General features: G+C 37.0%; 1 protein-coding gene across 1 annotated transcript; it reads right to left on the bottom strand.

The window, feature by feature from the left end:
• Positions 1 to 1,123: 1,123 nt before the first annotated feature.
• LOC139153914 (vomeronasal type-2 receptor 26-like) lies at positions 1,124 to 16,152 on the bottom strand. The gene is made up of 6 exons (XM_070728336.1): positions 16,115 to 16,152; positions 14,282 to 14,573; positions 12,597 to 13,439; positions 7,069 to 7,296; positions 6,304 to 6,430; positions 1,124 to 2,022 (listed from the first exon to the last, which is right to left on the bottom strand). The coding sequence occupies exons 1-6, from the start codon at positions 16,150 to 16,152 to the stop codon at positions 1,124 to 1,126; spliced, it is 2,427 nt and encodes an 808-aa protein (XP_070584437.1).
• Positions 16,153 to 18,621: the final 2,469 nt, after the last annotated feature.

Genomic DNA, 18,621 nt, shown 5'->3' with positions numbered 1-18,621 from the left:
AACAGTGCCTCCCACTCCCAACCCTTCCAGCCAATGCAGTAGGATTCCATGGTCGATGATATCGAAAGCCGCTGAGAGGTCAGGAAGCACCAGGACAGAGGATAAACCCCTGTCCTGGGCCCGCCAGAGATCATCCATCAACGTGACCAAAGCAGTTTCCATGCTGTAACTGGGCCTGAATCCCGACTGCTGAGGGCCTAGATAATCGGCTTCTTCCAAGGTCCGCTGGAGCGCCACCACCTGGATACTGGACAATAGTTGTTGAGAATGGCTGGGTTCAGGGAGGCTTCTTGAGGAGGGGGCGTACAAGTGCCCTCTTATAAAGAGCCAGAAAGGACCCTCTCCCTAAGGAATCATTGACAATCTCCTGGACCCAGCTCCGTGTCACCTCCCTGCTGGCCAAAACCAGCCAGGAGGGACACGGATCCAGTAAACAGGTGGCAGAACTCACAGTATGCATTCATGTTGTTTTGATTGTTCAATTATTGGGTTTTACTTATAGTTTAGATATTATATTCAACTTCTTTTCATTGTTTTTGCATTTATATTGTTATTGTAAGCTGCCCTGAGTCCTTCGGAATTGGGTGACATAGAAGTTGAATTAAATAAATAAATGAATGAATGAATGAATGAATGAATCAATGAATCAATGAATGAATGAATCAATCAATCAATCAATAAATAAATAAATAAATAAATAAATAATAAGGCCAGTTGCCTGACAATTGGCAAAGGAATCTATGTCCAATGCCTCTTTAATTACAAAAGCTCCATTTCCTCACAGGTTTTCTTCCTCCTTCCCTGATGCATCTTGCTATGGCAGTCAAACCTTCTGAGATTGAAAAGGAATAAAACTAAAACTCAGAAACAAATATAAAATTTGTGCAATCATTCAGGAATATAGTTAAATCTATTACCCAGTTAAATCAAATTTTCCAAACAGCCGCAGCTGCCTTAAGAATGTAGAGTGTTGTCTAATTCAATCAAGATATGAACAATTAGTGCAGATTAAAGACTTTATAGCGGAGGGAGATGACGACAAGAAGCAATTCTTTCATATGGTACTATTCATTAAAAGGAGTTTAACATGCTTTATTTAATAAGCTGTTTTTTTAAAGATTGACTACTGCTTTCTTCTTAAAAATTGTTTTTTGTTCAGCTCAGGTCGTAACAAAATAACATAGCATTTAGGGAAAAAAAGACAACCTAGCAATCCAGCACTGGAAGATAAAATACAGAAGATTTCCACAGCTACTATATATTTTCCTTGGGCACTCAAGTAAGTGGGAACAAAAGTGAACCAAACACTACAAAATACCAACATGCTGAATGTTATAAGTTTGGTTTCATTAAAACTATTTGGCAACTTGCGGGCAAAGAAAGCCACGGTAAAACTGACTATCGCCAGGAAACCCATGTAGCTCAGGACACTATAAAACATGACTGGTGATGATTCATTACACTTCAAAACAATTACTTCAGGTACTGAATGCATGTCCATATCTGGGAAAGGAGGAGAAGTTATCAGCCACACCAGAGAGATGCTTACTTGAAGAAAAGAGCAAGAAAGGACAATAGAGCAAGCCAGACTGTTCCCAACACATTTTTTGAGCCTGGATCCTGGTTGGGTGGCCATAAAAATAAGAACCACGGTGATGGTTTTTGCTAGCACACAAGAAACAGCAAGTGTGAAGATGATGCCAAAGGCTATTTGCTGGAAAAAGCATGTTGCCTTCTTTGGTTGGCCAATGAAGAGCAATGCACAAAGGAAGCACAGCACAAGTGAAATAAGAAGGATGTAGGTAAGGCCACGGTTATTGGCTTTCACAATGGGAGTATTGTGGTACTTTAGAAATATTCCTAGTATCACAACTGTTGTCAATGAAAATAAAAGAGCACTGGTGCTTAAACTGAAACCCAAGGGTTCTTCATAAGACAAGAAGCTTATAATCTTGGGAATACAAGTGTTCTGATCTTTATTAGCATAGTAATCATCAGTGCATTTGACACAATCAGCCATGTCTGCAAAATGAAGATTTTCAAGTAAAATTTTATTACATTGACTGCAGGAAGTTGAAGGAGGCATTGATAGAAATTGCTTTAATATTTGAAATCTATGCATATCTATCTATCAATCTATCAATCTATCAATCTATCAATCTATCTATCTATCTATCTATCTATCTATCTATCTATCTATCTATCTATCTATCTATCTATCTATCCATCTGTCCAATACATAATACATATAGTAGAGAATAGACATGAGGTAATATATATATAAAGATAAAGATAAAAATAGAGGAAAAGATATGTGAAAGGAAGAAAATATATATAATATATGAGATAAAGGAAAGACAATTGGACAGGGGACGAAAGGCACACTAGTGCACTTATGTACGCCCCTTACTGACCTCTTAGGAACCTGGAGAGCTCAATCGTGGATAGTCTAAGGGAGAAATGTTGAGGGTTAGGGGTTGAAACTATTGTGTCTGCTAATGAGTTCCACGCTTCGACAACTTGATTGTTAAAGTCACATTTTTTACAGTCAAGTTTGTAGCGGTTAATACTAAGTTTGAATCTGTTGCGTGCTCTTGTGTTGTTGCGGTTGAAGCTGAAGTAGTCATTGACAGGTAGGACATTGTAGCATATGATCTTGTGGGCAATACTTAAATCATATTTTAGGCATTGCAGTTCTAAGCTTTCTAGACCCAGGATTGTTAGTCTATTTTCATAGGGTATTCTGTTTCGAGTGGAGGAGTGAAGAGCTCTTCTGGTGAAATATCTTTGGACGTTTTTAAGGGTGTTGATGTCCGAGATGTGGTATGGGTTCCAGACAGATGAGCTGTATTCAAGGATGGGTCTGGCAAAAATTTTGTAGGCTCTTGTGAATAGTGTGAGATTGCCGGAGCAGAAGCTACGTAGGATCAGGTTAACAACTCTAGAAGCCTTTTTGGCGATATTGTTGCAGTGGGCTTTAGCACTTAGGTCATTTGATATTAGTATTCCAAGGTCTTTTACTGAGTGTGTGTTGGCTGTGAGATTTTGTTTATTCAATTTATATATGAGGTTAGGATTCTTTCTGCCGATGTGGAGGGTAGAGCCTTTGTTGGTTGATATTTGAAGTTGCCAGATGTTAGACCAAACTGAGACAAAGTTGAGATCTTTTGGGAGAGTAAATGTGTTGTCTGTGGTGTTGAAAAGTTTTACGTCATCAGCAAAAAGAACACAGTTGCTTGTGATATGATCGCAGAGGTCGTTGATGTAGAGAATGAAAAGAGTAGGACCTAGTACGCTGCCCTGGGGAACACCACTTTTGACAGGGATGGGGATGGAAATGGCACTTCCCATTTTGACAACTTGTTGCCTGTTTGACAGGAATGCAGTAATCAAACTGTGGATTAGTCGAAAGCTTTGCAAAAGTCAATATAAATTGCATCAATGGATTTTCCTTGATCTAGGTGGGTAGTCCAAATGTTTTTGCAGTGAAGTAGTTGTAGGTTGCAGGATAATTTCTTTCTGAATCCAAATTGTTTGTTAGAGAGTAGGTTATTAGATTCTAAGTAAAGGGTGATTGATTGATTTATAATTGATTCCATGACTTTACATGAGATGCAGCATAGTGATATTGGTCTGTAGTTGTCAACGAGAGAAGGGTCTTCCTTTTTTGAAGATGGGGATGACTATTGCTTTTGACCATAGCTTGGGGAGTATGCTGGTCCTGAAGGATTTTTGGAAGATAATACTTAGAGGTTCCGCTATAGCAGAAGAAAGCTTTTTTTAAGACATATGCACAAAGACCGTCTGGTCCGACTGATAGAGAAGGTTTGAGGTCACGGATTGCTTTTCAACGTGGTCTACAGTGAAGTCAATTTGAGTTAGGTTGTTGAGAGAGTTTGAGGCGCAATTTGCAAAGATGGGGGACGAGCCATTACTGTTAACAAAGACAGAGCCAAAGAAAGAGTTGAAGAGGTTAGCTTTGGATGGATCATCGTGGTATTCTTTGTTGTTGGATCCTACGAGAGGTGGAATAGGTCTAGAGTCATTGAGTTTGTTGTTGACAAAGTTGTAGAAGGCTCGGTTAGATTTGGTGCGAAGGAGATTTTCCTCTTGTTTGCTGTGGTAGTTGAGACATTCTGCTTTTATTTGTTGGCAAATGCTTTTGTAGCGTCTTTTGAAGTTGGTTACTTGGCCTTTTTTATTTTTATGCCAGAGAGATCTTTTTTTGGTTTGTAATTTCCTTATTGAGACAGGTAAGTTATTATTTTTTTTGCCTCTGGATGGAGTGAGTGGCACATGTATTCCAATAAGTCTTTTAATTTGGAGTGAGAATGTGTTGTAGAGATCATCAATGGTGTTGCAGTTAGAGAACAAAGATTGCCAGTTGAGAATTGAGAGATGGCATCAATAAGTTCATAGTTGGCTTTCCTAAAATTGTACTTAGGTGTCACATTATTCAGGTGCGTGTTAGGAATGGTGTAGATTGAGGTTGAAGTTAATCATACTGTGATCGCTGTTGGAGAAGGGTTCTTTTATATGCAGTCCATAGATAGTGCTTTTGCTATTACAGAATATGAGGTCAAGACAGCTATGAAGTCTGGTATTGTTCAAGTCCCAAGCTGGTGACAGCATTGTAAAGGGCAGTATGTATACGTTCTGTGGAGCATTCATTTAGGGTCCAGTTGATGTGTGGTAGGTTGAGGTCACCAAGGAATATAGTGGGATTATAGATTGAGTGAATTTTTATAGAATATAGCTATACCACCTCTTCTGTGGGGTTCAAGGTCAGACTGGAAAACAAGGTAGTTACTTGGTGTGATGATGGAGTCGGGATAGGATGTATTCAGCCATGATTCACAAACAAAGATTATGTCAAATATATTGGTGTCAAGTAGGAGGAGGAATTTAGACAACTTGTTGATAATACTTCTTGCATTTATTAGTTTACATTTGAGATTGAATTTGTGTTCAGGAATGAAATTGGATTGAGTTGAGTTGAAGTTGGATTGAATTGAGGTAGTAAGGGGCATGCCTTCCTATTCTTTTTTGAAAGTGTTGGGAATGTCCATTTGTTGGTGAGGGATGGTAGGTAGAGAAGTGTAGGATGGCTGAGGAGGGGCAGTGGGTTGGGAGATGAAGGGAGGGTTGTGGGTTTTGGTTCTGATGCATTCAGAGCGGTAGTCTATGTATAGGTTAGTTTCGCCATGATCACAACGTTGCTTAAGTTCGTCCTGTAGTTCACGAGAGCGGATGCGTTGAAGTAGAGTTAGACCTGGTCTGGATCTGAGTTTGTTGTATTTGGTGTTATTTCTGGCGATGGAGTTCATGGTCTTGATGAAATGTTGTTTGGTAGTTTCACTTTTGCAGACTATTCTGCAAAATTGGGGAGCCTTTGATCCATCACTGTACCTCAGTACAGGGACGCTTCTAGTGACCTCTAAGATGTCATCAGGGGCTATTGTTTGAGGACCCTGGTTGCAGATGATATTATGTAAATTTGTTAAATTAGTCTCCCCATTTTCCTCCAGGCCAAATAGGATGGCGTTCTGTCGCTTTTGTTCATGCTCCATAGTATCTATAACTAGGGTGGGGATGTCTGTAGTTGGGTTTGGAGGTAGAGGTTGTGGTGGCTTAGGTGGAATATAAAGTGGTGGTGGTGGGGTGGTGTAGGGTACTTGTTTTGGTGTTTTAGCGTTTATCAGATCTTGGATGTTTTTTTCCAAGGAGGCAAGCCATGGTTCCATGCTTTCTGTGTAAGTTTGTTGAGTTTTAGAGACTGCTGTTAGGATTATATCGGACAAATTGCTGAAGGAATCTGGTTTCGGAGTACAAGATGGGCAGAAATAGTAGAATGAGGGATTATCTTAAAGAAAAGTGGTGACATGTTTATTTATGTTAAGGCAGGTATGGTGAGCTGATTTTTTGCAGGAGTGACATTTTATAAATCCTTCTTATATATTAATATTGTTGTTGCATATCTACTCAAACATGGATAAAGTAAATCACCATGCCAGCATGTTTTTGAATATTTGATATGGAATAAAGAAAATATGTTAAAATAAGTGGTCAACAAAATATTAAGTGATGTTAGAACTGAACAGAAAGATGGATCTATCTTCCTGCCCTGGATCCTTATTTTTATTTTCTTGACACAATGGAAATATATCATGAAGCAGAAATCTAATATAGAATTGGTTAACAGTTAAAAGCATAGTTAGATACATGGCAGGGTTGATTGACCTAGATTTTTCATGACTGTTTATTTTGAAAACAAAATGTAGAATTGTATATACTAATGCTCACCTTTGTGTTGGGATATTGATCCTTTGGGGCATGTAATGCAGTCATAGCAACAGAAAGCTTTCCCTTCTTTCCTTTTTTTTCTAGATCCAGGTTTGCAAGGGGCATTACAAAGAGAAATAGGCAATTTCTGTGCATCAATAAAGAAATAAGTTAATTGGAGAGAATCTAATTTCAAATTGATAGCTAAAAATTTATGTGTTGCAAACTTCATCATAGTCCAGTAAAGAATAGTCAACTAAATGTATATGTGGAGAGGATGTGTGGTTACTCTGTTGCAATCCTTCCATTTGGGATATGGAAATCTTTTTATTCAATTTACCAGTGGGGGAAAACATGTTCTACTTCATATTTCTCACTAGATATTTGCCAAGTGTGACACAAAATTGTTTGTGAGAAAAAAGTCAGAAATGCATTAACTGAATCAATGATTAATGCAGATGAATCTGTCTTGTCCTGTCCCTCCAATGTTGCAATCAGGTCTAAAGGACATCTGAAATACATCTTCACATCAACTCTGTCCTTTAGAACCTCCTACCATCTGAAATCTGGCAGTATTTCCAAAAACTGGTAAGGACCTGGCTTTTCCTCCAAGCCTTGTGGTGATCTGAAGCTGAAGTCTAAGAAAACTGTGTTGCAGAACTTGGTATGCTCCATTTTCTAATTTTATATGCCTTTTATTGTTTTTATGCCTTGTGATTTGCGAGCAACCAAATGATACATTATTTAAAAAATGGGTTATTAAAAACATATTCAGTTAATTCCTACCTGGTTAAACCAGCTGTGCCATACTATTGCATCTTCGTTAATGGTGAATGCATTCTCTGGAGGAGATTGAGGATCCATTTTTCCAACTTTCACTAGAGTGAATGATTGATTGGGAAATGTAACCCAGTTGATGATGTCCAATTCTTGAACAATCCCCCTATTCTGATCAAAGAAAATCCTTTCACCAGCACTGTTATTAAATGATACAGATTTCATAAAATGGAATAACTAGATCAGAAAATAAAAGAATACAAGTTTACATGTAACAGCTCTATAACTGTTATAGTTTATCACACAATCAGCCAAATATTCAGGGTATACCATATTTTTGGAGTATAAGACGCTCCAGAATATAAGACACACCTTAGTTTTTGGAAAGGAAAATAGGAAAAGAATCTGCTTATCAGATATTCAGTTGGCTAGCATCCTTTGTCTGGTCAGCTTCAGCACATTATTTTATCCCCTGGTTAGGGCTTTAAAAAAACCTTATTCAGAGAGGGTAACAATGAAAGAGCTTGCAAGCAAGTAACAGCTGGGCAAATCATTAGCACCTGATTAGGGCTGGAAAGAAACATCTGGAGCAAGTAGGGCAATAAAAAAAATTCCAAAGACTTAGGGCTTGGAAAACATTCATTGCAGAGAGTAACATTAAAAGAGATTGCAAGCAGGTAAGAGCTGGGAACATCGGAGAGGGGTGGCATACAAATCCAATAAATAATAATAATAATAATAATAATAATAATAATAATAATAATAATAATAATAATAATAATAACAAAAATAAAAATAATAATAGTAATAATAATAATAATAATAATAATAATAATAATAATAATAATATTAGCACCTGGTTAGGCCTGGAAACAAACATTTGGAGCAAGTTACAGCAATGAAAAAACCTGCAAAGATTTAAGGTTTAGGAAATATTCTTTGCAAAGAGTAACAATGAAAGAACCTGCAAGATAAGAGCTGGGAAGATAGCACCTAATTAGGGTTGGGGGAGGGAAAAGCTTTGAAAAAGCTACATTCAGAGTATAAGACGCACCTGAATTTTCAGCCTCTTTTAGGGAGGAAAAAGATGCATCTTATACTCTGAAAAATAGGGTAACTGGCATCTTTATCATTATCATCTAATGTGTTGCATTGTACATAGACCTTACAATCAGAAGTGACAACAGAAATTCCATTGCTAAATGATGCAGTAGTTAATGAGTTGCATTCTATGAACTTTTGGTTGCATTTATTATGCAAAGCCCCACACTTGTCAATCACTTGATTGATAAGCAAATCCATTTTCTGCTACTGTCTTTGCTTACTGGAAGCCCTCTAGAAAGATCACAAAACTCTGGGATGTTGTACTTATTAGACCTCCTGTAACTGCCCCCCTCTAAAATAATCTGTACTGTTTACAACATGGCCAAGTCTACAGAGAGAGGCGGCATACAAATCTAATAAATAAATAAATAAATAGATAGATAGATAGATAGATAAATAAATAAATAAATAAATAAATAAACAAATAAATAAATAAATAAACAAATAAACAAACAAATAAATAAATAAATAAATAAATAAATATCAAAAACAAAATATAATAACCCCCAAAACAAGAGCAACTACAACAATAAAAATTTGAATACACACTAACTCAAATAAAGAAAGCCAGGTCTCAAGGGCTTTTTGCGATACTCCATAAAGTTTTTTTTTTTCATCTTTCGCAAGAGTAAATTATTGACTTGGAAATTTAACTCAGTTGATGATGTCAAGTTCTTGAGATAGTTTCCTATTGCAGAAGAGACGGAGTAACGACTCGGACACCAGAGCTGGATTTAAACTTGGGTCATTTTTATTATAATAAATTTGCATAATTTATTAATTAAATTAGCATGAATTAGCATAATTTTGCATAAATCAACACATTCAACTATGACCCGGAAACAGTGGACCTGCAGGGTCAAACAAACACTTCCGGGGCGGAAATGACGTAAAAGGTCAACATTCCTGGGCAACTAAGGGCGTAGTCGATGCTGGTCCAGGTGAGGGACCTCTCCCTCACCTGAGACCCTGCCATGCACTCGCATGAGGGGGGTCCCGCCGGCTCACCCCTACCCTGGGACTTCAATAGCGGGACCCAAAGACAGGTTCCCCCCAAGTGCGCAGGTAGCACCCACCATGGGCTTGGAGAGAACCTGTCAATCATCCCCAAAGATGCCCAAGGGAGAACGCGCAGTTGCTGAACCACCACCCAGATTTCCGCCCCTAACCTGCCTACCCAAATGACCAGAGGTAAGCCAATTAACCTATTAAATGCAAGCACCCCCTAACCGCACGTCCATCTCCCCAGTGTGGAATGGGCGAAAAAACAGCCCCGCCTAATGGGCGAGGCTGCAAAAAATTCCCATTCGGCCCCCGAAGGCGACCCACCAGGCACACTGCAAAATAGGGAAGGGCGGGTGGGTGTCTGCTCTTGAGCTGGGTCCGGGGCGAAAAGGCCTGCTTCAAGGCCTGCTGCCCTTAAATAGGGCCAGCAAGCCCCGCCCGGACCCTACGTCATGCCCAGCCACGTGGGCAAAGCATTCCCGGCCGAAATCTCGCCTCGCGAGATTTCGGCCGAAAACAAAATGGCGGCCGCCATGGAAGGGTCCGAGTCTGCCCGGCCCTTCCGCAAAAGCGCCGTGGGGCCGGTAAGTCAGCCGGCGATATTCTGATCAAAGAAAATCCTTTCACCAGCACTATTGTTAAATGATACAGATTTCATAAAATGGAATAACTAATTCAGAAAATAAAACATTACATGTTTGTACGTATTACTGCTATTGTTACTATAGACCTACATTTGTAGTGCTTGACTTGTGATCAGAATTGAGATGAAAGTTTCATTGCAATTCAACAACTGAAGTTGTTAAATGATTCGCAAATGATTTTTCAACATTTTTAATTGTGATTATGCAAAGCACCATATTTGTTAAGTAAATCATCTGGTCAATAAACAAATTAATCTTCTCCCACTTTGCTTATTGGAAGACACCTGAGAAAGTCACCAATGACAATCATATAATCGTGGGATGTGGTACCAGGGGATTTACTTAAATTGCCCACTCCAAAGGTACAGGGCTGCTTACAATATAGTATTTAACTAAAACAATTGAAAATATAAAAACAAAATATACCAGCTCAAAAAAGAGAATAACCATTGTTAGTACTATGTACATAACAGGTTGGGTTTGGCAATATATAACACAAACATGCTTACATGTATTAGAACACTATTGTTTTAAGAGTTAGTGTTGCAGTTAGCCATAAGAGGGAGCCAGAAACCTCTCTCCCTCTCCCTCTCTCCCCCCTCTCTCTGCTATTCTCTGCTAGTTTGTATTTAGAACTACGTGTTGGTTTAATGTATTTCTAGGCTGAACAAGTATTCTTGTAGTATTGTATTGTATTGAGAATTATTGATTGATATAATTGTCTATGACTAGGATTGTTCTTGATTAAGATATTTGCCAAAGTAAATAATATTTTATGTAATTAATGTATCTGGATTGCATTACTGAATTATTACTTGTATCTCTGAGCTAATCAACTGGATATCTGCTAGACCTCCATATTTCCTCTGTGTATGTATATCTTTGACTACTAAGATGGACATGCACATTAACACCAGACCTAGTTAAAAGCCAGGTTTCAGAGACATTTTGAGAATTACCCAAGGGATAATTGTAAGTATCTCTTAAACCTTGTGTCTTAAATCTTTCTCAATAATCTAAGCCGGTGATGGTGAACCTTTTTGAGACCGAGTGCCCAAATTCCAACCCAAAACCCATGCATTTATCTCCAAGTGCTACTAGGGCAATTTACCATATTTTTCAGACTGTAGGACACACCAAGATTGTAAAGAGGTAACTAAGAAAAAGTTTTTGTCCTCTCTGGCCCCCACAAGGAGCAATTTGCAGCCTTCTCAAACCCTCTGCAAACCCCTCTGCAAATCAGGTGAAAAATAGGCCCAGTTTTGCAAAAACTGAGGCAGACAGAGGGTTTGGAGATCTGCAGAGTGCTTCTGAGGGCTGAGGGAAAGCACAAACACCCCAGTTTTTGTGAAAAAAAGCTGTCTTTTGCAAAAGCAGGTGCAGAGACAGGACTTCAGGAGGCAAAATATGACTGCATTTGGTGTACAAGATGCATTAAAATTCCCTATTAAAAGGGGAATACTCTGGAAAATACAGTAACCTGAATAGAGGTTTTAGTTTAGAAAAAAACAACTCATATGTGATTAACTTTTTTCCTCTGGAAAAAACCCACAATAACAGCACTTTCAATGAATCAACTAATTTATTGAAATGTAAAACTTTGCATTTGGCATGCTTTTTATTAATCTGGTTTTTGCTTTTGTATGCCCGCTGATAATTTGTCTAACCTTGCTCATTTTTTTTGAATTTGCTGATCACCAGTGAGTGGAAGAAAACAATGTCATGGAGAAAGGGATGGAGAGGGCTATATGATGTTTCTCTCCCTTGCACCCTCCCTTGTGCCCCCTGCACCCCCCTTCATGATCACCCCCATGTCAGCCCACTTACAATTAATCTGGTGAAGAGAGGGAGCAAACAGCAAGGATTCTCTTTGCAAGCCTGCTACTATGCATTCTGGTCACTTAGCATGCATGCTAGGAGCCCAGATGTTCCATGACCGCCACTTCGTGTGCCTGGTGACATGGCTCCCTGTGCCACCTGTGGCATGTGTGCCGTTGGTTCACCATCATGGATCTAGACAATAGTCTGTGATGCTATAATTCTAACAACTGTTGTGGCATAAAATCTAACATATTATCAATGGACCTATTATGCAAAGTCCTTTGCAGCTCTCTTTATAAACCTTTTTAAAAGTACATAGATGAGAAGTAGAAAAATGTTCCTTAGTAAAAGATTTTAGAATTGTGAGTCACATTACTGAGGCCCTGATGTTAATATACAAAAATAAAGTATCAACATATGAAATAACAAACATAAAGACAAAAATATATGTATAATAGCATGGAGCGTCAAGATTTGTTTTCGTCTAAAATGAGAAATATGTTCAAAAGAAGATTAGATATCAAATCACATATTGTGTCTACCTTGAATGATATGAATCTGTCTCCAACATAATGTTTCAGGGTTTTATTGTTTACAAATTGAATTTACCTTTTAAAAATTTCTATTAATGCCATTTATTCTTGGCTGTTCAATATTTGCTTAATTTCCTATGATTTTGTTATTATTCTATATTCATACTTTTGATATAACTTTGACAAGTTGGTTCAAAACTTCTATTAATGATATTATCTTTTATCACTTATTTATGTTTTGGAGTCAATGATAATAACATCCTCATATGTTAATATAATCTATCATCATTTACAATGCATGCATCTTCAATGACTGTCAGAAGATTATTGACATCAGTCTACTTGAATAGATAATGTATTGCAAATGATAAATTCATTCTTTCAATTCATGCATGGACTAGAACACAAACTAAAATATTGAATCAATTACCTGCCAGAGCCTATCTATATGAAGCGTCTTTCCTTTTTTCTTCATTGCAGAAGGCAATGCAGAGGAATACATTGCTTGCAGAGCATGTGCCACAGCATACACAGCATTGTAGATGCTATAGCTGTGGCCGGTTACTCTTTTTGGAAAAACATGTTCAGGAAGGCTCTCTAATTTCTCCTGTCCGCTGCATAAATTCTCTTTCCCACCTCCCAGATCAGAATCTTGATATGCACACCCAAATGCATGACTCCAGAAATCCTTGATAAAACCATTTTCTTTTACAACAGAAGGCTTTTGATCTTGAATATGTTGTTGGAATCCTTCCAGCATTTTGGTATGAATTGCAAATGATATTGCACCATGGAAGTCCTGCAAATCCCAGGTTTTTTGACTGGCAAAATACTTTAACTCCATTCCAATAGTCAGGATCCATACTTTCCCTTTTGGATTTCCAAATATTTCTTTAAAATCTGTATTTAGTAAGTACCTCAAATAGATCATAGAACGTGTATCTCCATTAAAAATCAAGACATTGACTTCATTATTCATTATTTTCTCATAAAATTCTATCACACAGTCAAAAAAAAATCCTGTATTGGCATTATAACAGGAACTGCTGAATACCTCTATGAAGGCAAAGCAAATGCCTTTTTTGGAAAACTCAGGAACCATGATCTGTATGAACCAATCTAAATTGGTCACCAAAAATCCAATCCACCTCCATTTGAAATATAGAAGTAAGTGTAGTATTCCACTATACTGATAAATTGTGTTTGGAACCATTTTGTAAAAAGAAGGGACATTGGTATCTCCTGCATCATCTCTAGCAGATCCATACATAATCTGTCAAAAAAGAGAATAACTATGTAATACAATGACTGTTAGGGGGGGAAAATACTTGTGAGGCTGCCACAGGGAGGAGTGGGTCATACTATTTTACAAAGCACCAGATAGACAGACAAGGAGCAATGGTTGGAAGCTGTCCAAGGAGAGATTCAACCTGGAAATAAGGAGGAATTTTCTGACAGTGAGAGCGATCAACTAATGGAATGGCTTGCCTGCAGAGCTGGTGAATGTTCCAACATTTGAGATTTTCAAGAAAAGACTGGGCTACTATTGGACTAGTGTGATGTAGGGTCTCCTACCCAGCAGAGGGTTGGACTAGATGACCTGCAAGGTCCCTTCCAACTCTAATAATAATAATAATAATAAATTCATATTGTTGGAAGAACAAGCAGCAGAAGCCACAGAAGCAGCACCAGAAATGGGTGGAGGAGGAGGGTGGGTGGGTGGAGGAAGGGAAGTAGGAGGAAGTCAAACAGATATGCATCTGCCACACAATATTCTATACTTAACAATTATTGATAAGAATGACCCCCCACCCCACCCCAAAAAAAGTCTGGATAGTGCATATTGCAATACCTGGAGACAGCAGAACAGAAATTAAAGAACTTGACAAAATAATAAAATACAAAGTCCTTTAAACAGAAGCAGACCATTTGTTCTACTTCTATTTACAGGACTGTTCTATGTTCTTTTGGAAGAATTTTATAGGTAAATAAATATGCCAAATCCAATCTAAAACTCTGGTTTTGCGAGCGGCCATAATAAATTTAAAAACCACACAAATTCAAAGATACAAAAAAAAAAGCACTTTAAGTGAGTGGAGAAGAGTGGGAACTTACCTGTGGAATTTTATAAAGGCTCACGAGAATGGGAAACCGATATATGATATCTGAGATTAATTCCTCAATAATTGCAAAAAGATTGTCTTGAATTACGCACTTATAGTTGGGCAAAAGTTTGCTATTTGGAGAAATTAATTGTATTGCTGCATGGTAAGTCCACTTTGCATTCAGGTGATTATCATAAATATTGAATCCCAAGGTAACATTGGGTAACATTTGATCATTCCCATTTATCTGTTTCACAGCAAATATCAAAGCCAAGATGTGCTGGTAGTTCTCAGTCACTACACTGCAAAGGAAATGTTCAATCTTGGATCATATGTCACCCTTGAAACTTTTAAAAGAAACAATATATGTTTATTTAAGATTGTATATACATTTGTATTGCAAAGGATTTTTATATTTCCCGAAATACATCATCCCATTCAAGGTTTTTCATTCTAAAATACCTATTATAGTAATACCTGGATGCAAATATGGTAGTTTCGAAAAGAGGGGAAGGCATCTAGCACTCTAGACTAAGTAGATAAGCATATCATTTGAACTAACTTTATAACAAAATGATATTGTAAGTGGAAAATATATAAGATAAAAATTGATACAACAAAAATCATGTTTACATTATTAAGAAGACTCCAAATATATTTTTCAAACATATAATAAGTTACAAAGGAATTAAAAATAGGAGGAAATGAAAATATATTACAAGTAATAAAAGAACATTATATAAGGCAGAGGTGAGTAACCTGGTATTCTCCTGCTGTTAATAGAGCAGAGTAATTAACCAGGAAGAATTTGCTCTACTGTATTTTCTTTTGCCATTATGATGTGCTTTCCCAAGGCATTTTACTATATCAAGGCCCAGCAATTGCCCCAATATGTGAAGCACCTTGTCAAGGAGAATCACAGGTGAGGTATTCACTTCCATTTTGTAGTGAAAAAAAATCCTTATACAAACATTTTTCCCAAAGGGGGCCCAGAAGGATATTGATGAAATTTGTAAGGTTTCATATAAAAGGATGATTGATAAATAATGCCTCCATAAATGAAATCTCCTGGCTCATAATACTTGGGAACAGTTAGAGGAATATGCTGTGTCCCACATATTTTATGTACAAGTTTGCACCCTACATCAGGTAGCAGTAGCAATAGCATTAACAACATCATTCTAATAGGCTATGTATTTTTGCATATAATCCTATCTTTGCAACTATTGTACTACTATTAGAATATTGACAGTGACATTAGCTTCAGTGTTTGCCTTCTTCATCGATAGATTGCAAGACTAATGCAAAACAAGACAAAATGAATAAATGCATAAATAAATATGTAAGTAAAGAAAAAGTTAAATTGTGCCTTGCCAACTCAATCTCCTGATACTGTGGTTTTGGAGGTTTATAGATGTTATTTTAAATTTTGTTATTGCTCATAGCAGTCCCCAAAGGGAATTTCAATGCTACAAAATTAATTGTAGACCTGCTAATTATAGGGGACAGTGTATTTTCTGTTTCAAATATTTTCTTCTACCTATTCAGAAATCAGATGCAGAAATGGAAGGCATGAACACATTGATTGGCACTAACCATTATTTATTTTTTATTTAAATGGAAAAATTATTGATACATTTCTCCATAGAAGTCTCTTAAATAACCTGTTTAGCAAGTATGTCTAGTTTTCAGATGTATGTTTGTTTATTACTGTGACTTGTATGCCACCCATCTCTATATGGGCTCTGAGAGGTTAATAGCAATATAAGTAAGATATTTTCTTAAGCCAGTATGAGCACAACCCATAGATATAATAAATATTACAAATTCAGTTCTAACTTACCTTGCTGCTGGTTTACTTTCTTCTGCACCATGACGCATGCCTCATGCCAAAAAATCCAGGAAAAAAAAGAGAGTGACGACATGCACAATGCTGGAAACTTGGCTTCTCCATATGCTTAAAATAAAATAAAATAAAATAAAATAAAATAAAATAAAATAAAATAAAATAAAATAAAATAAAATAAAATAAAATAAAATAAAATAAAATAAAATAAAATAAAATAAAATAAAATAAAATAAAATAAAATAAAATAAAATAAAATAAAATAAAATAAAATAAAATAAAATAAAATAAAATAAAATAAAATAAAATAAAATAAAATAAAATAAAATAAAATAAAATAAAATAAAATAAAATAAAATAAAATAAAATAAAATAAAATAAAATAAAATAAAATAAAATAAAATAAAATAAAATAAAATAAAATAAAATAAAATAAAATAAAATAAAATAAAATAAAATAAAATAAAATAAAATAAAATAAAATAAAATAAAATAAAATAAAATAAAATAAAATAAAATAAAATAAAATAAAATAAAATAAAATAAAATAAATAAAATAAATAAAAATAAATAAAAATAAATAAATAAAATAAAATAGTTGCTTGTGAATATTTTCTGCATTTCTAATTGAAAAACTCAAGCTGTAATGAAATAGTAATTGTTGTTCTTTCCATTTATCAGATCTCTTCCATTCAGTGAAAAAATGGAGACAAGAAACTACCACTTTCTTCCCTCTTTTCTCAAATGGGAATCAGAGGTAGCTCCCTTCACTTCTCTTCTGCCTTTGTTTGCTTATCTTAGGGGTTCCCAAACTTGCAACTTTAAGATGTGTGGACTTCAACTCTCAGAATTCTGGCTTGTGTATATAAAAAGCCAAGGAAGAATAGCAATTTACTCAAGCATTTGGACTCTTTCTAGTATAGATGTTAACAAAGGTCAAAGCAATCTATTTATTTTCTGTCTCTTTATCAGTAGTGTCATATCTCACAAGGTCTTCCTCCTTTCCTGATACATCTAAGAAATCAGATCATGAGAAAATATTCCAACATCCCTACTTGCACTAAAATTATAGATTGTGTTCTACTTCAAACTTCCCTATCATATTGTCTTAGTGAGAAGAATTAGTGCAGTTCAGGGCACAACATCAAAAGCAGTTTCTCTTAGACAAAAAGGAATTATGGAAGGTATTATTCCTTTTTGCTATAACAGCTATACAGCAAAAGATCTTTTTAGTTCAAAGGTGAAATACTCCAATAATCTTGATCCCCATCTTCTTTGATGGTCATGTTGATGGAGGATAGCTGGACATGGTCTCAGGTTGCCAATTTTTTACTCCTTATCCAGTGATGGGCAGTAGCCGGAATGTCCAGAACCGCCATTCTGCCAGTGGAAATAGAGCCATAGGCTCACTCCATTGCCACTAGCATGCGCAACCAGAGTGATTCCGGTAAAAAAACAACAACCATTTTTTTTTGCTTCCATGCATGCGCAGAAGCAAAGAAACCGGCAACTTTTGCTGCCGGAAGGACATCCGTGCATGAGATTTTGGCTGCTGCACATGTGCAGCAGCTGGAATCTTGCTGCAGTGCCTAGAGCAGCAGCTGTTCTCTTGCACTGCAGGATGCCTGAGAGCACAGAGCAGGCTGCGTGGCCGGAGCTCAGGGCCATCCGGCCTGAATACTCTCAGCATCCCTGCAGGAGGTCACTGGAGCAAAGTAAGGGCCAGGCAGTGGGGGGGAGTCAGCATTAGAAGCACGTGGGCAGGGCTGGGCTTCTAGCTGGAACGCTAAATTGGGCTTACTGCTGCAGCTTGTGAGTGCTCGCAGGGCCAGTGTGTTCTTGCTTCTGCACCTGCTGAAGTAGCAAAATCATGCATGGGGCCGCTGGTGTGCTCTTGTTTCGGCATGAGCAAAAGCAAAAAATCCCACTGAAACATGGGTGCACCTGCAGCTCCATGTGAAAAAAACACTGGAAAATCTCGCACACGTGCATCCTTGCGTGAGATTCGGCTTCGGCGCACACCGGGGGGAGGGGGGGGCGCAGGGGTTAGGGCCAGGAATGGTAGTCTGCCCATCTCCTTATCCCACAACTTAATTTTAACAATCTGGAATTCAGTAATGGGTACATTACTAGGGAGGGTGTAGTGACAAAGTAATATTGCTTTTGCTTGGACATATGTATAAAAATTGCCTAAACCAGCAGAAGAATATCAAGAGCATGCCTTGGAAGTAGAGAGTTTGAAAGGCCTTCTACATTTCCCATCACTCACTGCTATTTTTTTTCCTCCATAGCCCTTCATTTCCCATTTTCCTGCCCATATTCAAATGTTGTAGCTTGAGGGAGAAGGTCCTACATATCTAACCACTGTGACATTAATCTCCTGTACTTATTTACCGGTATATACTGCTGAAATTATTCTACTATAACAAAAAGAATGTGATAAATAAAGGAAATACTTCTCAGCTAAAGATGCATGGGTCTTTAATATTTTAATAAATTGCTCC

This window comes from Erythrolamprus reginae, chromosome Z (assembly GCF_031021105.1).
Source record: "Erythrolamprus reginae isolate rEryReg1 chromosome Z, rEryReg1.hap1, whole genome shotgun sequence".
Classification (NCBI taxonomy): Eukaryota; Metazoa; Chordata; class Lepidosauria; order Squamata; family Dipsadidae; genus Erythrolamprus; species Erythrolamprus reginae.
Note: the sequence above shows the minus strand (reverse complement) of the source record. Positions and strands in the feature narration are given on the sequence as shown.